The following is a 27,301-nucleotide window of genomic DNA, read 5'->3' on the forward strand; positions in this document are numbered from 1 at the left end:
ATACCAGGGCCCATGGAAGGAGGAAAAGAGAGATAAATGCAGACTGTGGAGTGGAAGGAGAGAGAGAATTTGGAGTGGGGGAGAAGAGGGGATGAAGATGCAGGCAGGCAGAGATGCCAGGAACTGAGGAAGAAGGAGGAAGAAAGAAAGATGTTGGACTGCAGGGGTGGGAGCCTGCTTGAGAGACAAAGAATGAAAGGAGATGTTGGGCATGAACAAGGAGAGGAGAAGGGAAGAAAGAAGGGAAATGCAAATTGATGAGGGGTAGGGAAGGGAGCGAGGAAAGAAATGCTGCCCATGGATGGAGGGTACAGGAAAGTAGAAAGGAGGAGATGCTGGAAGCTAAATAGGTTTGAGAAGGGAGCATAAAAATGAAAGAATGCTGAACATGAAAGATAGATATAAGGCAGTAAGGGGGTCTTTTACGAAGGTGCACTAGCATTTTAGCGCATGCTAAAAATTCACGTGCCCTAAACGCTAAGATGCCCATAGGAATATAATGGGCATCTTAGCATTTAGTGAATGCTAATTTTTAGAGCACACTAAAAACACTAACGCACCTTTGCAAAAGAGGCCCTAGGTGAAGGGAGGAGAGAAAAGTGAATGGTCAGAAGGCCATGGAAACTGAGTTGAGAACACAGAGGGAAGCAGAGCCAGAGACAGGAAACAAGATGATTAAGAAAATAAAATCACCAAACAACAAAATGTAATAAAAATTATTTTATTTTCAAGTATGAGTAATTGAAGTAGGTCAGCTTTTAGAATTTATGACTGCTGTCTATATTTTGTACTGTACAGGAGGAAATATGAGAAGTATGCTTTATGTGATTTATCATGTGATTAAATTTTCAATTGCAATTAATCAAGTGATTACAATTTTTAAAAATTGACACACACACACACAACATACACATATGTGACTACATCTGTATTTATAAAACACAATAATCTGATTAACCACGCCTGAGAGCTTATTGTGTTACACAACATTGTATTTTTAACTTGCTCAAGAACCAAGAAGCCAAACTCACCTCTCGGTGTCTGTCCCGGTCCCTTGATTTTTCCCGCACCCAGTCTATTGTATTGAAATCTTCATAGGTCCCCACCCCGGGGGCTGGTTCTTCCAAAAAATCCATCATCTTGCTTGTGCCATTCATCCCTCCTCCACTGTACAAAGAAAACTCTGCAGAACATAAAAGAAGTGAGACCTATCTTGTGGGATCCAAAATTCCAGGATAAAAGTAGACCTCAAACAATCTGCAGATTTAGAGAGAACAGAAACAACAGCATGAACAATCCTGTGTAATCAGTTTCAAACTAGGTGTAAAAGAAAGTATACCTGAATCTCAAATATCTTAAAAGGCAGAACTTGCTGCCTTTAGCCTAAAGCCCACTTACCGTCTTCCTTTATTTTGTGGATTAATATTGTCATTCTCCCAGCATGTAACTTTGGAGTCAACTTCAACTGCTCTCTCTCCTTCTCTGAAAAGTTTCTCTATAAACACTAAAATCAGTGCTTTCTTTTCTGAATACACTACCAAAAGCGTTGCCCATTCTCTCATCACCTCTTGCATAGACTACTGCAATTTGTTTCTCCCAATGAACCATTTCTCTCCACTGTAATATATTCAAAATTCATCTGCTCAACTTATCTTCCGCCAATGGTACATCCATAGAACTCCTCTTCAAATCACTACACTGACTCACTAGTCATACCTACATACCTTTAAAGCTCCACTTATTCACATACAAGTGCTTTCATGCTGTAGTTCCTCACTACATATCCTCTCCTCTCTCCCTACACCCCTGCTCAAAAACTCTGCAAATGAAGTCATACTTTTCTATGCCCTTTTTCCCTTCACTGTCAATTCCTGACTTTGTGATTCATGCTCCTTTTTTTATTCAAATCCAGCCTTTAATTCTGGGATGAATCAATTGAAGAAAATCACTGAATTGTTACAGCCTGCACTTTCATGGCTCAAAGAGCAAAAGAGCTTCTCATTTGGAAAGAAGTATTTGTCCTTCCTTGAACATCATAAAGGCTGATCCTTCAATAACGACAAACTATCAACCTATTTCAAACTTGCCCTTCATTTCTTTAACCAACCCAGTAGCCTCTCAGCTTGCTCGATACTCACCTAGACAGACCAGTTTTTTCCCCTCACAACAGCACAGAGAGACAACTTTACTAGGTTTAATGAACTATACCTAGGTCCAACTAGATACAGATAATAAAGTTATCCTAATAACTCTTGGCCTATCAGCTGCATTTGACATAGTGGATGATGTCATTTTTATATAGAGGTTTATTGATCTCATCTTACAAGGGACAGCCCCATTGGTTTTGCCGATACCTCAGCAACTCATCATTTACTGTTTGTTGGAATAAACTACAAAGCCTGCCTTTGTAGACTTCCATAAGGTCCCATCCTGGCCCTATTCTTTTTATTGCTACCTCCTGTAGTAACTCTGTCTCAAACTCCAGGATTTATTTCCTTTTTCTTATGCTGATGACATACAACTGCCAATTACTTTTGACTTTGAAAAACTAAATGCTATACATGAAGTCACGTGCAAACGCACATCCATTGTAGACTGGTTTGTTGAGAATAGACTTAAGTTGAACCCTGAATATGGGAGGCATTTGTCATGTGGCGTAATTCACCCCTGCCAAACAATTCTCTGTTCTTGTATCTCCGATTCCCTTCAGAACATCAGTAAAGATTTTAGGAATTACTCTGTAATGAATTAACCTTCCAGAAATCTCTCTCAAGTATTGTTCAAAAAAGTGTATTTGCCCTGAGGCAAATTCAATCCATTCATAAGGTCCTGGATACACAAGTTGCTCTGATCCTCATACATGCCCACATATCAGCTGGCTGGACTACTGAAATTCACTCTTTCATGGTCTTAAAATCTTTCTCCAGTTGGGGACTTCAATTGATCCAGAATCTTGCCGTAAAATTGATTCTTGGAGCCTAGTGCTATGACCACATCCCTTCCCCCTTTCAAGTGTCTATTGCAGGTAGAATGGCATTTTAGTATGCCTTTTCTGAACCTCTTCCATCCTATCAAACATCCTGAGAGATGTATAGCATCCAGAACTCAACACTCAAAGTGGGTGCGCTATTCATAGAAGAGCAACATTACATTTTCTTCTGATATCTCTTCTTATATCTCTTCTTATTTACCTGAATACAGTGTTAATGCTCCTCATTGATTTGGCAACTTTCAGGTCATCTAGATTTTTAGTTGTATATCTCTTTCCCTCAAAGGAATCCTGTTTAGAAGAAATGGTTCCATGGAATCTTAGCGGAGATTGGGTGGCAACGCCGGTAACTAGAAAACAAAACAGGAGCTGGGCAGACTTCTACAGTCTACGCCCTGATCGTGACTGGATAGGGATGGGCTGGAGTGTAAATTTTAAGGGGCTTCAACGTTAGCTTCAGAACTTAGTACAAGAACAGTACTGGGCAGACTTCTACGGTCTGAGAAAGGCAAGGAGAAATCAAACTCGGGTATACATATAAAGTATCACATACCATGTAAAATGAGTTTATCTTGTCGGACACAGACTGGATGGACCGTACAGGTCTTTATCTACCGTCATTTACTATGTTATGTATGTTCAAATAATTTTCTGTTGTCTTCCTCATTGGTTAATGGATTTTTCTACTTTGGAGATGCCATACTTTTGCTGCACTGAAGCATAGCTTCCAGACTCTTGTCTATTCACCACCACCTCAAGTCCCCCTTCACTATTTCCATCCCATGAAGTGCATCTATTCATTAGAGATTTCTGGTTCACCTGCAGGCAGGCAGATTTTCCCCTGTCACTCTGCAGCATCACTAATAAAAACACTGAACAAAAGTAATGTGCAGGAAGAACATTTTCATTTGTTTCTATTGTTGTTTTGTTTTTCATTGTATTATAACATTTCATAGCAGTGCACAAAGTGGATTTTGCCATGAATAGAGGGTACTGCTATGTTAATACTATATATAATTTATTTTGCATTTTGTTTGTAGACTTGGTAGCTATCAACTACTATAGCCAGCATTCCACGCCCCCTTTCCCACATCTAAAAGATATTTCAGTTCTGAAAAAGAATAAAGACCACAGAATATTCACTACAACAATGCCGTGCATGTCTCTCTCTCCCTCCTTTCTCCAAGGTACCATCCTATAAGTAGCTGAACACTTGCTGCGGTGAGAGAACAGCTGTAGGTTCTCAGACTGCAGATCAAGAGGACTTGGAAAAAGCCTAAATTAGGGTAAATATTACTAAGCAATATGGATCTTCTTGTACAGCTTGTATCATATTTAAAAAGTTATCTACACATAAATCAACAGGCTTTCCACTAACAGGTATTGCTGGTTTTAGTGCCAGTGATGCAGTTGTAAATTAATATCTGGTGTGCTTGACATTATTTGGAAGATTACTCACAGACTGTGGAGCAAACGCACACACCAAAAAAACTACCTTATTTTCTATTGCAAACAGAAGACCAGACAACTCCAGTCTGCAAGTGCCACAAGCTGGTCAAGTTTTCAAGATATTCACATACAACAGAGGTAGTGAATGCTAACACCATCTCATACATATTCCCTATGGATAACCTGAAAACCCAACTGGCTTGTTACAAGAAAGGACCAATTGCTTATCCCTGCATTAACATATCAAGCCCCACCCCCTCCTCTTCACAATATTGCTAGGATACATTTTATGATTTGTTTGCATTGTTAAGATAGGACAGGAGGGTCCAATTGTATCTTCCCAGATTTGAAGGAAGAGATCACACTCTTCCCCTCTTTGTTTCTTGCCTGTGCTACAGGAGGGCTTACTGGGTAGTGCTGGTCCCACAAGTGGCTCCTCTGCAGGTGAACCAGAAGGAAGAGGTAAGCTAGGGTCTTGTGAACTGTATATTGCATAAGGTGCCCGGTTGAGTCAGCCCTAATAATCTTTCTTGTTTTTCTGAAGTTGTGTGTTGCAGCCTGTTGTCTTGTTTCTTTGGTCCACACCAGGAACCAGCATTTGAAGAGCAGGCAGGCTCACTCCTCTCCTTCTTCCTATCAGCATGCCACTAAACATCTGCTGTTTGAGCCACATGCCAATATACAGAGAACCACATGGTTCAAACAGTTGATGATGGTGAATTTGTGCAGCATGTTCACAAGAACAGAAAGGAGGGGTACGCAAGGCCGGTCAGCGGCAAGAGGACTGAGCAGCTGCAAATGAAGCTGTGGGCTAGGTAATGAAATAGGGAGGTGCAGAAGAAAAAGAACCTGGAGGGGAGGTCACGTGACGCCATGGTGCGGGGCTAACGCTGGAAAGCTAAGCTCCGCGCACACTCACCCGGAAATCAGATAATTTGACTTACCCAGGGAGCGAAACGCCACAATTTTGAATTTAAAAGGTGGGAAAGCGATTGGCGAGTAGAGATTGAGTGAAGAAACCGAGAATGGCAGCGAAATCAGTGAGAAGAGAGCGAGACAAATCGAAACCGCCAGAAACCAAGATGGCCGACCAGCGAGACCCCGGCGAATTAGCAGTGGGTTCCGCATGGCTGACGGAGATCACGGCCGAGGTTACAGCGGCGGTCGAGGCCGCTTTGGACAAAAAGCTTCAGCAATTGCTCGATAGGGCGGAGGAGGCTCATGAGCGTATAGACAGTATAAATATGGAGCTAGATGAAGGATTACAGCGGATTTCAGAGTTGGAGGAGACGGTGGGGGCGCAGAAGGAGATCAACAAGAAACTGGAGAGGAAAGTACAGGATCTGGAGACAAAGATCGATGACTTGGAAAATAGGAGCAGGCGAAATAACCTGCGTTTGGTTGGCTTGCCAGAATCGCTTATTGATAAAGATCTGCCTACCTTTTTGGAGGATTGGCTGCCGAAATCATTACATATAGAGGACAAACTACAGAGTTTCTGTATTGAACGAGCCCATAGAGTTGGGCCTCCGAGACAGCCTGAGAACAGGCCGCGCGTAGTCATACTAAAAGCTCTGAACTTTCGGCATAAACAACAAATCCTGGAAGCGATAAGAGGAGGCAAAACTCTCACCTACCAAGATAAGAAGATCCTTTGTTTTCAGGATTATTCTCAGCAGGTGCAGGCGAGGAGGAAGACCTTTGCCCCTTTATGTACGGACCTTTTCAATAAAAAAATAAAATTTGCGCTCTTGTATCCGGCTAAGCTGCGTCTCACGATAAATGGAGTCACCAAATTTTTGGACACAGTTGAAGCAGCTAAAACATACATTCAACAACATGGTGGAGAACAGATCCTCTAATGGGAAGGATATAACTACAGAAGCATTTGAGGGAGTCCTACAAGACGGGGGCTCATTTGAAACTAATTTGCTATGGGGAATCCTCCCCGGAAAACTTTGACTTCTCTAGGATGGAACATTGAAGGATGAAACAGAGATTCAGTTACGCCCTGATCAATGCTTGAATATATGGGATATTGTAGACGATATGATATATATATACAACAGAGGAATCAGACATGGATTGTGGAATATAATATTGAATTACAAGGGTCGTATGTGCATGGAGAGGCGGAACGCAATATGAGGCTGAAAGAATATACAGAACTGAATCACAGCACAGGGTGCTGAATCATTGCTAGGATGTGGTGAAAGAAGATGATCAAAGACTGGTATACGAAAAGTGATATGTAAATTTGTGAATAAGTTGGTGGTTAAGACTGGGAAGAGTTAGAGGGGTTAATAATCACTGCAGGGTGAGTGTAGGGGTTAATAAGTGACTAGTTCTTGGAACAGGAGGGAGGGAGGGAGGCTTTGAAGGATGGGAGCTGGGGGGGAGAGAGGGGGGGGGAGGAGAGATAGGGGGATACATAAAATTAGGTTAACAGAACCTCAATTAGACATATGGAGTCAGAAGAGAAATATGAGTGAGTTGAACGAGGAGTGGCTGCTTGTACAAACAGCGGGAGTGGTGGTGCTGGGACACCACGACTGCTCTTATGTGAATGTGGAACAGTGGCGGATGCTTAAGCGAGACTTAGGAGACTGATGGGATTAAGGATATACTCTTGGAATGTGGGGGGTATATCATCTCCCATTAAGAGAAAGAAAATATTACATAGTCTTAAAAAGAAAAGAGCGGATATAGCACTTCTTCAGGAGACACATCTGTCGTCTCAGGAGCACCTTAAGCTTAAAACCTGGTGGGTGGGAACAGTACTGGAGACCCCAGCGGTGGGAAAGAAGGCTGGGGTAGTGATTTTGTTTCATAAATCACTCCAGGTTGAGGTGGGGCAGACATGTATTGATGCCGAAGGGAGATATATTCTGGCACAGGTCAAGGTGAATAACACTACCTACCTCATTAGCAACATATATGCCCCTAATGTGTACAGTAAGAAATTCTTCCATTCTCTCATAAGCAAGATACAGCAATTTAATGTGTCGAAGAAGATAATTGGGGGTGATTTCAATGTAGTAGCCGATCCCACCATAGATAAATCACATCATATAGCAGGTGCGATGGGAGGGATAGATAAAGGTATCAATTTGATATGTGGGGCTGTGGGAGTGGTTGATGTGTGGCGGGTTCTTAACCCTAATATTAAAGATTTTACGCACTATTCTAGAGCTCACCACACGCAATCGCGAATAGACTACATACTGATAGATGAAGACAGCTTTGCAGACATCTTAGAGGCAGCAATAGATCCCACGATAATTTCGGATCATGCGGCAATATCGATTGAGTTTAAAGACCTGAATTCACAAAGCAGAGAGTTCAGATGGATATTCCCCTTAGATCTGTATTATGATCAGGATTTTAGGCAATTTATTAGGAGTAAGTGGGAAGAATATAAACTAAATAATGAGTCACATATGGATACACCAATACTGTTCTGGGAGGCTGGGAAAGCTGTGTTAAGAGGTGAGATCATAGCATACAGTGTCAGAAAGAAAAAACAGAGAGATCGAGAGATCATTAGATTGGGGAGCAGTTGGTGCAATTGAGGAGGGCATATGGACAAGGGGTAGCAAATCATATCCGAGAGCAACTATTAGCTACTCAGGTAAATTTAAATGAACTGATACATCAACGAGCCAGTAAATCTGTTGAATATTATAAATATCAATTACATAGATTTGGGAATAAACCCGGGAAACTCATGGCAGGGCTGGTGAGGAAGATGAAGGGGCAGAGGAGAGTGTTGGGGATCAAGACACAGAGGGGGAACCTAGTGCATAATGACACAGAGATAAGAGATGTATTTAAAGATTATTACGCTAGGCTATATGCCAAAAATGATGACGATGATCTAGACCCTGATATATATTTAGAAAATATTAACAAGACGAAGATCTCAGAACAACAGCAGAGGGAGCTAAATAAACCGATTGAGACGGAGGAGGTCCTTAAAGAAATTAAAGCCAGTGCATTGCATAAAGCGGCGGGACCAGATGGCTATAGGGCTGAATTCTATAAAATTCTAATGCAGGATATAGGAGGCCCTTTAACAAAGTTCTTTAATAGATCAGTCGAATTAGGTGAACTTCCACGGTCTCTGCGATTAGCGGATATTGTGGTGTTCCCAAAACCTGAGAGAGATCCGACCATACCAGAAGATTCGAGGAATGTTGACTAGATTCTGTTGGAGTGGGAAAAAGGCTAAAGTTAAATTGGAATATCTCTATGGGAAAAGATCTGAAGGAGGATTGGGGTTGCCTGACATTAAACAGTATAATTGGGCTTGTCTAGCTAGACACTTAGCAGATTGGATTATGGAAACAGAAGAGCATACGGAATGGAATATTGAGAGTGCACTGTTTAGACCATATCACCCTTATTATATGATGCATGTTGAGAGTACAAAGATACCAAAGGAATGGAAACATCATATTTTATTGCACCCAATGAGAAGTATATGGCAGTACATATTGAGGAGATTTAATAAAAACCCACGATGTACGGATCTCCTCCCACTGGTTGGGAATGGAGCATTCGGACCAGGGAATTCGTGCCCGAAATTTGCCAAGTGGGCACAGGAGGGAGTGGTACTAGTGGCAGATGTTATGCAAGACACGGGAAAGATTATATCAAGAGAAGCCTTAGAGGGCATGGTGGGAGTAGAGAATGTGATATGGTATGATTACTACCAGATCCACAGCTATATTGAGAAACTAAATAGGGGAAAATGCGATAGAGGGATATATGAGCTGCTGGTGAATCTGTTTTTGCCACAGGGAAGAGAACAGACCACGGTATCCATACTATATAAACAGTTAAATTTGATAGCCAAGCATCGTAGTTACGAAGCAGTGGCAAGACGATGGTCTGAGGATTTAAAGGTAGAGATCAGCAGTGGAGATATAGTCCAATCTTTAAAGGAGATAGTACATAAAGTGGTGAGTGCCCGATATAGGGAGATACAATTTAGAATTGTTCTGAGGGCATATATGTCTCCCATACAGGCCTATTATGCAGGTAGATTGCAAGAAACACATTGTAGTAAATGTCATTTTCAGAGAGCAACACTATATCATATGTTTTGGGGATGTCCAGCCATACAAGATTTCTGGGGTCCAGTGCTGGAATACTGTGAGGCCGTGCTACACAGGAAGCTTTGGTTAGAGGCTAAAACTGTAGTGCTTGGATTAAGGGGAAGAGGGTCAACACTACGACATAAAGAAAACATATTTATCTATAAGGTACTAATGGTTGGGAAACAATGTATATTACAACACTGGACACAAGACATAGGGCCCTCCTTCTGGCAATGGAGGAGCTCGCTTCATTCCTTGGTGCGAATGGAAGCACGTGCTATGACTAGTAGTCCTAGAAGTAGACAACGTTTTTGGGAAGTCTGGGAACCATACGTACAGGCTTTATCAAGCAGAGCTCGCAGCTTATTGGTGAACACACTCATGGGAGAGGAAGGTAGGGGAAGATAAATGGCTTTATATGTTACATGGTTAACGCTGATATAGAATTACATGGTATAGGTACAGGGAGGGAGGGGTGGGGGGGGGGGAAGGGGGGGAAAGGAACATTTAATGAAACCTTTGATGTCATTCTAGATTAGATTATGATAAGAAACAAAACGGAAAAAACAGACAAAGAGTTGTATCAGGTAAATGTTTATTGATTATATTTGCAATTGACTGTAATATCAATACAATAGCTTCTTCTTTTATTATTAAAATAATACAGAATAGGGGTTGGGGGGAGGGAGGGACAATGTTATATGACAAAATTTGATGGCTGTATGTACTGATACTTGTTTTAAGTGATGTTCCACTGAGTTATATACAAATGTTTCGAGAATGACATGTTCCGGTGGCTTTGTACTTTTGGTGTGGTCATCAATAAAAATTGTTAAACATAAAAAGAACCTGGAGGAAGCCTGGACACAGGCATGAGGAGAGCTGTAAGAAAGACTGGTTGAGCCAGGGCCTGTTTGGCAAGCCCATTTCGATATACACGTTGTGCCAGTATGCTGCTGGGCCACAGGTTGGATGATAGCTACTGGAGCTGTCACAGTGTGAGGGTGTTCTGGTCTCCTGATTCATATTTCCTGAGTCTGGGCAGGTCTGAGGCAATGCTCCTTTCCTTGCCTACACTGTCCCATCCTTCCCTCCCCCCTCCCCTGATCCACTTGTGTTGAATTAGCACATATTGCATACTGCAGCGGATAACCTAAACCCAGGTTGTTGGGATTTGTACACTGTTATTAACACATAGAACTAGATTCTATATATGGTGTTCGAAAAGTCAGAGCAGAAAAAAATTATGCCCAGGCGTATTCTCTAAAGTACACCTAAATTTAATAGAATAAGCTTAACTTTCTGTGTGGTATATAGAATACGCTACTTGGCTCACTTCGTGACCAAATTTAGGCCACATTTTACTTGATGTAAATCCCGATGCCTAAATTAGGCACAGAGCAGGTGTATTCTATAATAATGCACATAAATTAAGGAAACATCCATGTCCTGCCCATGGCCATTCAACTATGCAACTTAGAATTTAGGCGCATCATGTTATAGAATACACTTAGTGAGTTGTGCAATTATCTGTACTGCCAATTAGTACTGATAATTGCTTAACATCCTAGATGATTAGCTAGTTAACCAAATAAGTTATGTACATTGTTAATTTCAGGTGCCACATATAGAATCCGGGGGATAATGTGTGTATGGTGGGGAGGGGGAGCGGAATTGGAGTGGTAGACCTGGGGTTGGCTCCTGGAATGGCAGAAGCTCCATAGGATGCAGGAACTCTTCAAGGTGAGACAAAGTAAGAGGGTATTCTGTAATTTATCAGATTGATAATACTGTTTTATTAGGAATCAGGTTAATCTGTGGCACTTGTTAACTCATACACAGTTTAGGTGTGTACTTATTTATATTGGTTGTAATCTGGGAGGTATGATTTGGAGTCCTGCCTGTTTATATTACTTCAGGCAAATGTCATCTTTAGCATGTTCTGTTTTTCAGACTTGATGAAGGAAATGTAGTTCCTGATAGCTAATCAAGAAATGTATGACATTTGGGGGGAAGGAATTCACCAAGTGGTGTTAGGGCTTTAAGTCATGTTAATTGTCCTTTAATGTGTCTTAAATGGCCCTAATGCCGCTATTCTAAAAATAGCATGACGCTATTTAAGTCACCATGCGTTAGGGAGTAATGAGATGCAAAATATGCAAATACGTGTGTTGCATCTCATTACTATGCAAACGCCCTAATGCAACTTGCAGTGATACCCACAAGTCATATTACAGCCTCAGATCCATGGCCCCATCCTTTCACCTATCCTAGGTTCCTCTTGTGCGGTTGGTCACAGTTGCCTTACTGTAACCACCCCCCCCCCCCCTTCCTTCTCTACGCTTGTCCTGTCAATGTATTATAGTTCTTTTCCTTATGATTTCTAATTTTTGATTTATGTAAACCACCAAGACCTGCCAGTTAGCCTAGGCGGTTTAGTAAATTTCTAATAAACTATAGCTTTTAGCTTGGGTAATTTTACCGTCCAGGAGCACAGGGCCGCAAAACAGCCCCTTGTCACAGATCCGCCTCCAGCAAAACCCTTCCCCTGCTCAAAGACCCCAACCTGATAGTGTGCTGGTCCAGTGGGGGCTCTCAGGAGGGGGGGTCTTCTGGCATCCATGGGAGCTCTCTACGCAACAGCGAAGTCCCGTCACTCTTGCCCTGTCCAACACAACTCTCAAAATGATGCCCCTTGCAGTATCAAGTTATTACAGCTAGGGGTCAGATGCTCAAGGCCCTGCATCAGCCCAGCTATAAAAGAACAAGAAGGCAGAGGCAGGATAATCTAAACAAGGTTTGTTTCCCTGAAAGCCCCCCCATCACCACACACACACACCTTTTTTTTTTAAATTAGAGACCAAAACTGGCAAAAACCTTAATCACAGAGCATTCTTAAAAATAAAAATAAAAAAAGGATTAAGGTTTTCACATGAAGAGGATAGGGCTTTTTATTGCTTACCAGAGGCCACTTACTTTCCAGTAGAGCTAGGACTCTGCAATTAAAAGTGTACTGCGCTATCTGCTCTAAACAGAAGCCAAATGCTAAAGCTAGGGAATAATAAAGCAAGGAAACTAAATTATGAATGACAGTACTCTCTCCCTTTCTGCTGGCTCTGAGCTCAGCAAAAATAACCAGAAAAACACAGTTGTATAGGCAGGTTACAGATTTGTATTCTTCATTGCAGTTATATTGCACCCCTCGATATAAACAGGAAGCAAATAGGGCTGTTTCTTCTTACAACAATACTCTATCCTCTGCCTTAGACACTCTAGGACCTTTGATGACCCGCCCTGTAAGGCGTACAAAACCCCAACCTTGGCTGATTTCTAATATCCGCTACCTACGTTCCTGTACCCGCTCCGCCGAACGCCTCTGGCGGAAATCTCGGGCCCTTGCTGATTTCTTACACTTTAAGTTCATGCTGACCTCCTTCCAATCTGCTCTTTTACGTGCCAAACAGGATTATTATATCCAACTGACCAACTCTCTTGGCTCTAATCCTCGACTTCTCTTCACCACATTGAACTCTCTCCTCAAGGTGCCCCCTCCTCCAACTCCCCCCTCATTATCTCCTCAGACCCTTGCTGAATTCTTTCACAACAAGGTTCAAAAGATAAACCTTGCTTTCTCTACCTCACCAGCTCTCCCTCCACTAGTCCATTCCCCTCTCTCTCCTTCCCCTCATTACCTTTCCTCCTTTCCTGAAGTTACTATTGAGGAAACTACACTTCTCCTTTCTTCCTCAAAATGTACCACCTGTTCCTCTGATCCCATTCCCACCCACCTTCTTAATGCCATCTCTCCTGCTCTTATTCCTTTTATCTGTCACATTCTCAACCTCTCACTTTCCACTGCGACTGTCCCTGCTGCCTTTAAACATGCTGTGGTCACACCTCTCCTTAAGAAGCCTTCACTTGACCCTACTTGTCCCTCTAATTACCGACCCATCTCCCTCCTTCCTTTTCTCTCCAAATTACTTGAGCGTGCTGTTCACCGCCGCTGCCTTGATTTTCTCTCCTCACATGCTATTCTTGACCCACTACAATCTGGTTTTCGCCCTCTCCACTCAACCGAAACTGCGCTTACTAAAGTCTCCAATGACCTATTACTGGCTAAATCCAGAGGTCAATATTCCATCCTCATTCTTCTTGATCTTTCCGCTGCTTTTGACACTGTCGATCACAGCATACTTCTCGATACCCTGTCCTCACTTGGATTCCAGGACTCTGTCCTTTCCTGGTTCTCTTCCTACCTCTCCCTCCGCACCTTTAGTGTTCACTCTGGTGGATCCTCTTCTACCTCTATCCCTCTGCCTGTCGGCGTACCTCAGGGTTCTGTTCTTGGTCCCCTCCTCTTTTCTATCTACACTTCTTCCCTTGGTTCATTACTCTCATCCCATGGCTTTTCCTACCATCTCTATGCTGATGACTCCCAAATCTACCTTTCTACCCCTGATATCTCACCTTGCATCCAAACCAAAGTTTCAGCGTGCTTGTCTGACATTGCTGCCTGGATGTCTCAACGCCACCTGAAATTAAATATGACCAAAACCGAGCTTCTCATTTTCCCCCCCAAACCCACCTCCCCGCTCCCCCCGTTTTCTATTTCTGTTGATGGCTCTCTCATTCTCCCTGTCTCCTCAGCTCGAAACCTTGGGGTCATCTTTGACTCTTCTCTCTCCTTCTCTGCTCATATCCAGCAGACCGCCAAGACCTGTCGTTTCTTTCTTTACAACATCCGTAAAATCCGCCCCTTTCTTTCCGAGCACTCTACCAAAACCCTCATCCACACCCTTGTCACCTCTCGTTTAGACTACTGCAATCTGCTTCTTGCTGGCCTCCCACTTAGTCACCTCTCCCCTCTCCAGTCGGTTCAAAACTCTGCTGCCCGTCTCATCTTCCGCCAGGGTCGCTTTACTCATACTACCCCTCTCCTCAAGACCCTTCACTGGCTCCCTATCCGTTTTCGCATCCTGTTCAAACTTCTTCTACTAACCTATAAATGTATTCACTCTGCTGCTCCCCAGTATCTCTCCACACTCGTCCTTCCCTACACCCCTTCCCGTGCACTCCGCTCCATGGATAAATCCTTCTTATCTGTTCCCTTCTCCACTACTGCCAACTCCAGACTTCGCGCCTTCTGTCTCGCTGCACCCTACGCCTGGAATAAACTTCCTGAGACCCTACGTCTTGCCCCATCCTTGGCCACCTTTAAATCTAGACTGAAAGCCCACCTCTTTAACATTGCTTTTGACTCGTAACCACTCGCCTCCACCTACCCTCCTCTCTTCCTTCCCGGTCACATTAATTGATTTGATTTGCTTACTTTATTTATTTTTTGTCTATTAGATTGTAAGCTCTTTGAGCAGGGACTGTCTTTCTTCTATGTTTGTGCAGCGCTGCGTATGCCTTGTAGCGCTATAGAAATGCTAAATAGTAGTAGTAGTAGTAGTGGCTTGCTCAGTAGCAGTGCTGTACACCAGCAAGAGTTGGGTTTAATTTCTAGGGTTAGGCTGTCAAAAGATTTTCATTTTATGTCATTTCCAGGAAGTTCGTTTCAATCATTTTCATCAAGGGGGCAGTGTTGCTGAGTGTGCGCGCTTTGAAAAGTGTACATCATTTGGGAAATGGGCTCACTTTTGGAAAGAGCGTTCACTCTTTTCTGGTAATGCGCACATGTACACACTATTCGTGCATTAGCATAGGGAGCATTATCAGGAAAGAGTTTGCACACACTTTGGAAAAAGTGCACACATGAATTTTTGCCTTTTCTCTACTAATTGTTTGGTTTTAATGACATGGGATATATCGTTGGCATTTCCCATGTCATTACAAACGACAGCCCATCCCTATTGATTCCTTGCCCCAGCCTTGGCTCCTTGGACCAGATAAGGTAGCACAGTAACATAGTAAATGATAGAAGTTAAAGAGTCATGCAGTCCATCCAGTCTGCCCAACAAAACAGCCACAGCTGCGCCTACCATTCTGTGTAGGTTACACTCTTTCATGATCAAGTACTTGCATCACAGATAAGGAAGTTGGCAATTTGCCACAATTTCAACCACAAATAAACAGTTATATTTATGGCTGTACTGAATATTTGTATTTGATCTGATTCAGCCCTGAATAGTGCCCCAAATACATTATTCGTATTTGGACAAATAGCGATTTAAATTTGAATACAAATAATCCAGGGTTCTACCGTGCTAACTCCTACTGAAATAGAACACCTGTTCTCTGATTTCATGTTACTTTTTAAACATTTATGTTAAAGCTCAATGCCCATCCTATATAATAATTCTCACCATCAACATTCTAAAGTAGCTGCCTGTGTCCATGGCTCCTGCAGTTGCTGAGCTAGGCTCCGTAGCCAGGCTGACGTCACTCACAGCTGATTCCCAGGCAGGGGGAGGAGTAGGGAAACACGTGGAGCATGTTTCCCTACTCCTCCCCCTGCCTAGGAATCAGCTGTCAGTGCCCCCCCCCCAGCGCATCACCCAAGCACATCAACACCCCACCCCACCCCAGCCACATCAACCCCCTCGCCACCCGCAGCTGCAAATGGTAATGCTGTCCGGCCGCTGCTGCTTCTCCTGCTGAGCAGCAGCGGCCACTACAAAAACCCCCACCCCCACTGCAAACCCTCTCCGGCACATCACGCAACCCCCCCCCCCCCCCGCCAACATCAACCCACTTGCCACCCGCAGCTACCAATGGTAACGCTGTCCGGCCGCTGGTGCTTCTCCTGTTGAGCAGCAGCAGCTGCTACAAAAAAGAAAAAAAAAATGTTTTTAAACCTGAAAGGCGGCACCGTAGACAGCCATCTAGCATTGACTGTCGTCTCTACAGCCGCTCCTCCTCTCGCCTCCACGTCACTGCCCCTGGAGTAAGACCCCGGAGGAGCGCAGCGATGTGAGAGGGGAGAGGAGGAGTGGCTGCTGAGACGACAGCCAATGCCAGATAGCTGTCTATGGTGCCGCGTTTCAGGTTTAAAAAAACATTTTTTTTTTTTCTTTTTTGTAGCGTCTGCTGCTGCTCAACAGAAGCAGCAGCAGCGGCCTGACAGCATTACCATTGGCAGCTGCAGGTGGCGAGGGGGTTGATGTGCTTCGAGGGGGGAGGGGAGGGTTGCTGGACATGGGTGGCTGGAGGGGGGAGAGGGGGAGGGGGTCCTGAAACCAGATAGGTGGCTGCAGGGGCAGGGGAGACAGGATGGACGCTGCACATGCGTGGCTGCAGGGGGCGAGGAGGGTCGCTGGACATGAGTGGCTTCAGGGGGGCAGGGGAGAGGGGGGTCCTGAGACCAGTCACTCACTCACTCTCACATACACTCTCTCTATCACATACACTCTCTCTATCACACACACACAGTCTCTATCGCTCTGTCTCTCTCTCTCACACAGTCTCTCACACACTCTGTCTCGCTCTCTCATTCTCTCTCTGACACACATACCATCTCTCACACATACTCTTTCTCAAACATACACTCCGAGGAAAACCTTGCTAGCGCCCGTTTCATTTCTGACAGAAACGGGCCTTTTTTTACTAGTTATTCATATTCAGTATTTGTATTTGGCCAAATAATATTTTTCATTATTCGTATTTGGCTGAATAGTAAAATATGCTATGCAATCTTGGAAGATGGGCACAGAGGCAGAATTTATAGTCACTGGACAGGGATGAGGAGGAAAAGCTGAGGTTGAATTCTTCCTGTTCCCTGGCTTTTTTTGCTGCCTGGTCCCGTCTTTCTGGAGTTTGCTTCCTATCAACCTTCGCTCAGAGTCCTCCATTAAAAAATTCAAGTCTATGCTGAAAATATGACTATTGGCTTGAGATTCTTACAATCCGATAATTTAGTCCCAATTCTTCTATCATGTTTTTTTTCACCATTTTAAGTTCTTGGCTCTCCTGTAGTACTTTGTGTGTTCAGGTTTATATTTCAGTCTTTGGACAATTATGCTGTGCAATTCTTCCTTTCGTTCCTGTTTTCTTCAGCCAATGTCTATTTGCCCTTAGTTATTTGTTATACAATTTTATGTTCATCACCATGATATTTTTTTTCAAATGTGCAGTTAAATACCTAAGTCTCAGCCATTGCCCAAGAGTAGCACGTTGGCCAGATACAGAGCCATGTTAACTGAAATCTCAGGATAATCATATCTGATCATTTAAACTGCCCAAACAGGTTGATAAAATGACTGGAAGAGCTAGAATGCTTGGGTGAATGGGCAGAGGGGTGGCAAGTACAGAAAAGGAGGAAACAGTGTCTCTGTGTAAGTTTCTGGTGAGATCTCATTTGGAGATTTGTGTGTAATTCTGGAGAAAGTATCTTCAAAATAATATAAAACCAGGAACCAGTCCAGAAGGTGGCTACTGAAATGGTCACCAGTTTTTGTCATAAAACATGTGAGGACAGACAAAGATTTCCCACCGGTTTACAAAGCTGCACTAGCAGCTAGCTGTCAGTGTGGTAATGCAGACACAGCACATTCACTTTGAATGAGCTGTGTCGGAACTGCTACATGTCAGCCGCTTGCGCAGCTTTGTAAACAGAGGGATTAAATATGTATATCCTGGAGGAAATTTGAGATAGGGAAATGAAAGATTTAAATACCTCATCTAAAGAAAGCTGTTGTAAAATGAACTAGAAAGGCACAGCCTAAAAAATTCATTCAATTAACAATAAGTTTAATGAAGGATCTGTATTCCCAGAGTCCTGTTAGCAACAGAGAGGCTCTTTTGATCTGCACCAAAAGTGATGCAAAAAACAAGCAGATCGAACAAGGTCCCAAGAAACAACACCAGACATGGTCCACGTTTCACCCCCTCAGAGGCTGACTCAGGGGTCAGTACTAAAACAATATGTAAATAATAATAAACATTTGAATAAAATTAAAAGGCTATCAATACATAAAAACATATAAAATGTGAGAGATCCAGTGACCAAATTATGTGCACTTACAAAGGACTAACAAATAAAATGAAAAACTTTTTGTGTATATAAATAAAATATACACATGCATCAGAAAAATCATAATTCCCCCCCCCCCCCCAGAGGATTTTCAGGTTCTGCTACAGGCATTGGTTCTGACAAACTGATTATTGTAGTGTTCCATATGCTGGATATCCTATATAATAATTTGCAGCTCTGCACATCCCTCTGGATGCCTGGGTTCGTAACACAGTTCCCATTGGTCTGCCCTGGGGATGACGTCACAGGGCAGACCCAATGGGAAGTGAGAGGGAAGAGAACCCAGCAGCAGCCACTGGAAGCTCCAGTCCAACGGCCCCACTCCCGTCCGAGTTCCACGCCCCCCCCCCCCCCCTCCGATTTCCTCCACCCAAAAACGTTTTACCTCCTGCTCCGCAGTCCGCCAGCCACAGTGAAACCCTGCACGCATGGACGCTGCTTCACACTGCCTTTGCTTTCGCTTCTGTTTCAGCTGTTCCTGTGATCCCGCCCTTCCGCAAACAGGAAATGAGGGCAGGACCACAGGACCAGCTGAAACAGAAGCGAAAGCAAAGGCTGTCTGAAGCAGCGTCCGTACGTGCAGGAGGTAAAAACTTTTAAACAACAGCCAGCACTTATGAAGGGGAGGGGCGGGGGGGGGCCCTGGAATTCCACTGGAAGTGGAGGGGCGGGTCCTAGAACTCGAATAGGAGGGGTGGGAGTGGGGTCCTGGAACTCGGACAGGGTGAGGGGTGGAGGGGAGCCTGGAGCTCTGAGGACGGAGGGAGAGAGGGAGGGGGCTCTGGAACCTTGCTAGTGCCCGTTTCCTTTCTGTTGGAAACGGGCCTCTTTCACTAGTTTTTATATAAACTTCAACAGAACACTGCTGCTAAATCAACCTACAGATTCAAAAAGTTTGATCGGGCATCTCCTTTATTAAGTGACCTGCATTGGTTGCACTCAGAGGCTCGGGTGAAATTCAAGGTAGCTTGTTGGGTATATAAAATTATTTCAAGCTGTTGTCCAATATTTCTTGTTGATTTATTAATCTTTACTTCTTTAAGACTGAGGAGTTCTTTTACTAAGATGCACTGAAAAATGGCTTGTGGTAGTGTAGGCACAGGTTTTGGGTGCGCGACGATCCATTTTTCAGCGTGCCTATAAAAAAGGCCTTTTTTAAATTTTTGCCAAAAATGGACACGTGGCAAAATCAAAATTGCAGTGCATCCATTTTGGGTCTCAGACCTTACCACCAGCCATTGACCTAGTGGTAAAGTCTCACGCAGTAATGACCTATGCACGTCAAATGCCACTTGGCGCACGTCCGATACGCGCATCCGAAAATAAAAATTATTTTTCAGCCACATGTATCAGACACACGCCAAAAATGAAATTACCACAAGAGCCACGCGGTAGCCGGGCGGTAACTCCATTTTGGTGCACGTTGGGCGCGCGTAGATGCTTGCGCAGCTTAGTAAAAGGGCCCCTGAATTATTTTAGCTCTACATACGAACTGAGCTTTCCTTCCGTTAACAATATTCAATTAAGACATTTTCAAGATAGATAACAAAAAGCTATCTAGCAAGATTTGGAACATGATACCTTTGCAAATTCGGTCTCTATCTAATTATCTTCATTTTCAAAAAGTTTTGAAAACTTTCCTCTTTAGTAAATTTTACAGTTTTAACTAGTGCAGTTTATTATTTTTGTATTCTAGCTTTCATCTTAATGGTAAGTCAACTGCCTTTAGGGAGTTAGTTTTATGTTACCTGCTTTGATTCCATAGTTGATATAAGTGGGATACAAGTGTCAATATAGTATAGTATAACGGCATGTTTGTGCGGCACAATGTGCAACATTCCTGCGGCCATTCCAAAATGTACCACTGTGCATACGAAGTAAGCTGTGTTCAAACAGCATGTTAAAAATGTATTTGATACTTGTATCCCACATTATCTGAATACAATTATTCAGCTCTGTGAAACAGTACAAGTTAATGTATAATACATGTTATAAAAACTGAAAGAGTTAAAACATTAATTGTAAAGGGTGTATATTATTTGTAGCGTATATATCCACAGACCATTAACAAGTGCATAATAAGAATTTGAAATAGTCCAATTATTTATTTGTTGCATTTGTATCCCACATTTTCCCACCTATTTGCAGGCTCAATGTGGCTTACATTGTTCCATAATGGCGATTACCATTTCTAAAAGAGAATTACAGAGTTATATTGCAATAAGGTTCGTAGGTGGCAGAGTAGATTAGGCAATCAAGTATAAAGAATTCATTTTTGTGATGAGAAATAAAATGGAATTGCATTAAAGTTCAATCGTGACAGAATAACTTAGGCAGTCAAGAATAGAAAATTCCATTTTGTCCAGTTCTGGTATGAGTTTTGTTGTCTGGTACTTAGGATGGATCATTGTGGTATGCCTTATTGAACAGGTTGGTTTTTAGTAATTTTCGGAAATTAGTTATGTCGTATTGTTTTTTGTGGCTTTTGGTAGTGCATTCCATAGTTGCGTGCTTATGTAGGAGAAGCTCTCTGTTTACTAAGCCACACTGTAGGCGTGCTAACATAATTAGCGCATGCTAACACTAGAGACACCCATTTGAATATATGGATGTCTCTAGCACTAGTGCATGCTAGTAATGCTAGCACGTCTTAGTAAACAGGGCCCCTAGTTAAGAGGTTAATAAAATTCACACCTCACAACTGTCATGAAAATGCTTAGCAGTACTACAAGAAACCAGGGAACACTTACTTACAACAGCAGCTAAAAGGGTGCTTCCTTTGAAAGAAGGAAAGAAAATGCTTGGTTAGATTAGAGGAAGCAACTACTTCTAATCTTCAGCACAACTGAAAGGCAAAATCCTCCATTTAAAAACCAAACATGGACCTAGTTAGGATAAAATACACCCCTTCCGGTTGTCATAGAAGTGCTTAGCAGTGCTAAAGAAAATCAATTAACACTAAGGGCCCTGTTCACAAAGCATGCTAGTGATTTTAGTGCGTAACCGTGTAGACGCCCATGGGCATCTACATGGTTAGCGCACGCTAGAAACGTTAGCGAGTCTTTGTAAGACAGGGCCCTAAATTCTAATACAGGACACAGCTTAAAATACCAACTAAAAGCCAAGTGCTCACCTTAAAAAAAAAAAAAAAAAAAAGTGCTGGCAAAATATGAAAAACAATTACTTCAAAGGTTCAGCACAACTAAAAACAGCAGCAACTTTTAAGGGCCCTAAGTTATGGAACTCTCTGCGGGTTGAGCTTCACTTTATGCAGAATATTACTCAGTTCAAGAAAGAATTAAAAACTCTTATGTTTGTGCAAGCATATGGATTATGAGACCGATGACTATGTTTTCCATTTTGGCAATAAATGACTCTCTAGTTTTGACCAATTTGATTTGTATTGTTATAATTTTACTTTGTATGTATCTTTATTTCTAACCTGCTATATATCTAAAATATTCTAAGTGGGGAATAAAGCTGTATTAATATATTATTATTAAAACACTCTAAAAAGAGGCCATTTCCTGTGGCCATTCCAAAATGTATAACTATGCATATGTGATAGGCTGTTTTCAAACAACATGCTAAAAATTAAATTGTAACAGGTGCATATAAAATGTTCAAACAGTGCTAAAAGGAATCAATGAACATGTAATTTTAATACAAGACATAGGGCCCTGTTTACTAAGCACCGTTATAGGCATGTTAACGTTTTTAACGCACATTCATTATGTACGTGCCTACAACATCCCTTTAGGCACCTACATGGTTAGCGCGCAGGTTAAGCGTAAGAACGCTAAAAACACTAACATACCTTAGTAAATATGGCCTATAGCTTCAAATATCAACTGAAAACCTAAAATGCCCCCTATAAAAAAAAATAAAAATAAAAAAAAAGTAAAATGCTTTGCAAAATTAAACAATTACTTCTAAACATTTTAAAAAGTGGTAATTCCTATATTAAAAAAAAAAAATTACCGACTCTTTCAGCAGCATCAAAATAAAGTTTCCAGCTAAAGCCACAGAAAATAAAAAGAAGCAGGTAGGGAAGAGTTCTTTATATCACTTCCTGGTCTACCCTCAAACCAATCTGAGGATTAAAAAAAAAAAAAAACAGTAAAACCAGGAAATTCTTCTTAAGAGTAGATAAACTGCATCTGAAACTTGGTTCTAAAGGCACAATTATACCCACTATGTCTAAAAACAAGCAAATATTAAAAATGCACATAAAAACCATGAGGTTACATTACAAACACTCTAGTAATGAACAATCAAATACAGGAGCTAGGAGATCAAGTTCTTTGTTTAAACCCTCTGGTTCAATGGTCCTAAACTGAAAGATCATTTCCTGTTCAATTTTAATGAGTATCTACATCTCCTCCTCTCCAAGGTGTTCTAGGTTTATGTAGGACAAAACAAAAATCTGTAATCCTCAAACCTGTGATTCATTTTAACTGAATGCTCAACCAGAGGCTTCTCCATTTTCTTCCTATTTTTATGGCACTACAAAGTTAAATAAGTTCTATTCAGTGCACATCTTGTCTTTCCAATACACATAAAATTGCAAGAACAGTTACAAGCATAAATTATTCTTTCACTTCTACAACTGGAAAAATCTCAATACATATTCCTTCCCAGTTACAGAATGTCTTATAAATCTGGTGACAACACTGACAGAGCACACAAAACAATTCCCACAGGGATAATGTCCCTGTGTGTTTGTGGATTTCACAGTTGTATTATTCATGAAAGCTGAAGACACTAAAATGCCTTCCAAATTTCTGCCTGTTTATATATCTGTCAAACTATTAGATGTTCGCTGAACTCATGCGCTGAAAGGTTTACTCAAAACTGGCCATGTATAAATTGGAAATGGAAGGTGCCATTGTACAGCCCATGGCTGTACCTTTCACTTACTGATAGAATACTTTCTCAAAGCAGAAATCATTATTATCCCTCAAAGTAATTTCAAGAGACATCATAAAACCAACAGGTATCTTCCTATAGTGTGGTTTCTTAAGTAAAGCATCCTGGACAAGATTTTATGCTTAAGTTTGCAGAACATTGGTATATAGAGTTTCTATGTCTAAAGTTGCTAAAATGTCATTTTGGTCAAATTCTATCTTGTCTAGAAGGTTGATCATATCAGAAGTATCTCTTACATAGGAGGGTATTTCTGGTACCAAGGGTCTTAACGTATCACTGGCCTCCCACTTAGCCATCTATCCCCACTTCAGTCCGTTCAGAACTCTGCTGCACGTTTTATCTTCCGCCTCGACCGATATACTCATATCACCCCTCTCCTCAAGTCACTTCACTGGCTTCCGATCAGGTACCGCATACAGTTCAAGCTTCTCCTACTAACCTATAAATGCACTCGATCTGCAGCTCCTCCTTACCTCTCTACCCTCATCTCCCCTTACGTTCCTACCCGTAACCTCCGCTCTCAAGACAAATCCTTCCTTTCAGTACACCTTCTCCACCACCGCCAACTCCAGGCTCCGCACTTTCTGCCTCGCCTCACCCCATGCTTGGAACAAACTCCCTGAGCCCATATGCCAGGCCCCCTCCCTGCCTATCTTCAAATCATTGCTCAAAGCCCACCTCTTCAATGTCGCCTTCGGCACCTAACCACTACACTTCTACTCAGGAAATCTAGACTGCCCCAACTTGACATTTCGTCCTTTAGATTGTAAGCTCCTTTGAGCAGGGACTGTCCTTCTTTGTTAATTTGTACAGCGCTGCGTAACCCTAGTAGCGCTCTAGAAATGTTAAGTAGTAGTAGTAGTAGTAATATGAATGAAATAGGTTCCAAATTTGAGCTGTTCCCAGATACTATTGGCCTACCTGGTAGTGCTTCTAAAGATTTATGTATCTTGGGTAAATGTACAATACAAGAATTCTTGGCAAGTCAACTGTCAAAAATTCAAATTCTTTTTCATTATATAGCCACCCTCGAGGGCAATTTTTCAAACAGAATCGAATTAGTTTTTAATCGTCAAAGTGAGTCATTTGAAAGTTTTATATAAAATGTGTGGCCTTCCAATTGTCAATTGATCTCTTTTATGTATTCCTCAGTGCTCCCGTGTCTATAAATACAGCATCTCCACCCTTTGTTTAATAATGATGCCTGGGTCAACTTTCAAGGATTCTATGGCTGCTTTTCATTATTTAAGTTTTAGAAAACTTGAAGTTAAAAATGTCTTTCAATACCATTTATTCATAAGCTGTAATCATAGGATTCTGATTACCTGGAGGCATCCATTTATTATCACACTTCACAACAGGCATACCTGCTGCACTTGCAGTTTGGAAAAATAATCTAGAATTTTTAACTTTCGTGTAAAAGCAAAATAACTATTCGTGTGTTAAATACGTAGTAGTATAAAGAACAAACCTTTGTTCAAAACTGCAACTTCATCTTTATTCAATGTCCAGCTCAAAAGGTAATATACTTTTAGTCTACTTCTTGTATCAGAGGTTGGAACTGATTGTAAAAGCTGTCTATTTTCCTGTTTCCCTCACAATTTTCATGTTTTTATGTATTAATAGATTTATATTTTATTCATATGTTTATTTTTTATTTGCACATTGTTAAAAAGTGGATCACGTCAGATGTTTGTTTCAATAAAGGATTTTTTCTTGGGACGGCCAAAGTTCAAGGGGGCATGTTGAAGGCATAGCGAAGGCGGGACTTGGGCGTGCCTTACACTTGGACGTCCTCGACCCATAATCGAAAAAACAAGGACGTCCCCGATGAACACTTGGACGTTTTCACCCGGACCTGTTTTTCTTATGAATAAGGCACAAAAATGTGCCCGAAATGACCAGATGACCACCGGACAGAATCGAGGATGACCTCCCCTTACTCCCCCAGTGGTCACTAATGCCCTCCCACCCTTAAAAAACATCTTTCAAAATATTTTGTGCCAGCCTCAGTTGTCATACTCGGGTCCATGACAGCGCATGCAGGTCCCCGGAGCAGTGCACTTCAGACAGGCGGACCCAGGCCCATACCCCCCCTACCTGTTACATTTCTGGAAGAAACAGCGAGCTCTCCAAAACCCACCACAAACCCACATCTAGGTGCCCCCCTTCACCCGTAAGGGCTATGGTAGTGGTTTACAGTTGTGGGTAGTGGGTTTTGGGGGAGGGTTGGGGGGCTCAGCACACAAGGTAAGAGAGCTATGTACCTGGGAGCATTTTATGAAGTCCACTGCAGTGCTCCCTAGGGTGCCCGGTTGGTGTCCTGGCATGTGAGGGGGACCAGGGCACTACAAATGCTGGCTCCTCCCACTCCCAAATGGCTTGCATTAGGACGTTTTTGACATGGATGTCTTTGGTTTCAAAAATCGCCAAAAGTCAGAAATGTCATGTCTAGGGACATCCAAATTTAAGGATTTGGACGTCCCTGGCGGCATTTTCAAAACGAAAGATGGACGTCCATCTTGTTTTGAAAATACGGGTTTCCCCGCCCCTGGATTTTGCCGTTTTGCAAGGACATCCAAATCGGAATTTGGACGTTCCTTTTGAAAATGCCCCTCTAGGTCTCTTTGAGTATCAAACTTTTTTCAATCACTTGTTGTATGCGTCACATCACAGATTGGTTTCAAGGAACTAATTTTTTTTCTTACACAAAAACGGAGATTAAGCTGCTGGCACTTCATCATTTTGGTTACTGGCTCCATTCGCCGGTGGGAAGAGCATGACCGCCCTGTATTTTGCCACTATTTTCGTGCCCTTGAAGAAGGCTTGGCATTGACTGTGTAGATTTCATAACTTGTCCAGAGAGGTTTCCCCCTTGTTGCCCATCGCTGAGAATGCTGCCTTTACAGTGGCAAAGGGGGGGGGGTCTTCCTCCTCCTTTCAGTGGTGGTCTAACTCAGGGGATCCTGTACCTATACCATGTACTTATTGATGATGGTAAAATTAAGACCTTTGATGATTTGAGGGCTAAATATGGTTTAGTTTTAAAAGACCAGTTTGCTTATATCCAATTGCAGCACTATTTTTGCTCATTACCAACCGCCTCTCTGACCTCTTCAGTTTGGGAACACTTTTACTATGCTTGATTTGGAGGCTCAACTTTTGATACCCTTGAAGTATTATCATAGCTATTTGAGAGAAAAGCTCCCGGAATATGATTATGCCTCTTTGGCACAGAAATGGAATGGAGAATTGCCTCTTGGACTACAGGACCAGCACAGTTAAACTAAAATTGCTGTATTGTAGGAGTTACAATATAAATTTATCCAGAGACTGTATATATCCCTGTACAGAGCATAATGTGCGACACTGCTGGAGGATGATAACTGTCCTAAATGCTTAGCACGTGGAGCCCATCTTGGGCACATGTTCTGGACTTGGATTTATATAAAGGGTTTTTGGACTTATGTGGACATGTTTCTCAGATTTGGAAGATTCAGTAGACCCCATCACTACGTCTACTGTTTGATGTGTTCATTCTGAGGGGACAGGCCTCTACAGGTGCGTGAGCTTTTCTCAAATGCTCAGTGTTGATGGCTATAAAAGTCTGTTTTGTAGTGTTGGCTCTCTACAGATTCTCCCACAGTTTCACACTGGAGATCAGCTTTGATTTTGTTGTGATCCCTGGAGCACAAGAGGTTTCCTGACTTGCCTTCCTCAAAAGGGGACCTTTTTCTAAAGACTTGGGCACCCTTTTGGGACTCTTCTGATCTCTGTAGCCCCGCTTCTCAAAACTCCAGTGGCGTTCCAAATAGCGCCGTAAAAATACCGCTGGAACAGTGCAGAAGAACAGTGCCC

At 42.3% G+C, this 27,301-nt stretch overlaps 1 protein-coding gene across 4 annotated transcripts in view; it reads right to left on the minus strand.

Annotated features, from left to right (window-relative positions):
- CLCN5 (chloride voltage-gated channel 5) overlaps positions 1 to 27,301 on the minus strand; it is a 145,116-nt gene that overhangs the window by 64,285 nt on the left and 53,530 nt on the right. For all 4 annotated transcript variants that reach the window (XM_030209374.1, XM_030209375.1, XM_030209376.1 and 1 more), the window contains one exon: positions 1,032 to 1,183. In XM_030209374.1, coding sequence (XP_030065234.1) covers positions 1,032 to 1,183 — 152 coding nt within the window. The remainder of the gene's footprint in view (positions 1 to 1,031; positions 1,184 to 27,301) is intronic.

The sequence above is a fragment of the Microcaecilia unicolor genome, chromosome 7 (genome assembly GCF_901765095.1).
Source record: "Microcaecilia unicolor chromosome 7, aMicUni1.1, whole genome shotgun sequence".
NCBI classification, from domain to species: domain Eukaryota; kingdom Metazoa; phylum Chordata; class Amphibia; order Gymnophiona; family Siphonopidae; genus Microcaecilia; species Microcaecilia unicolor.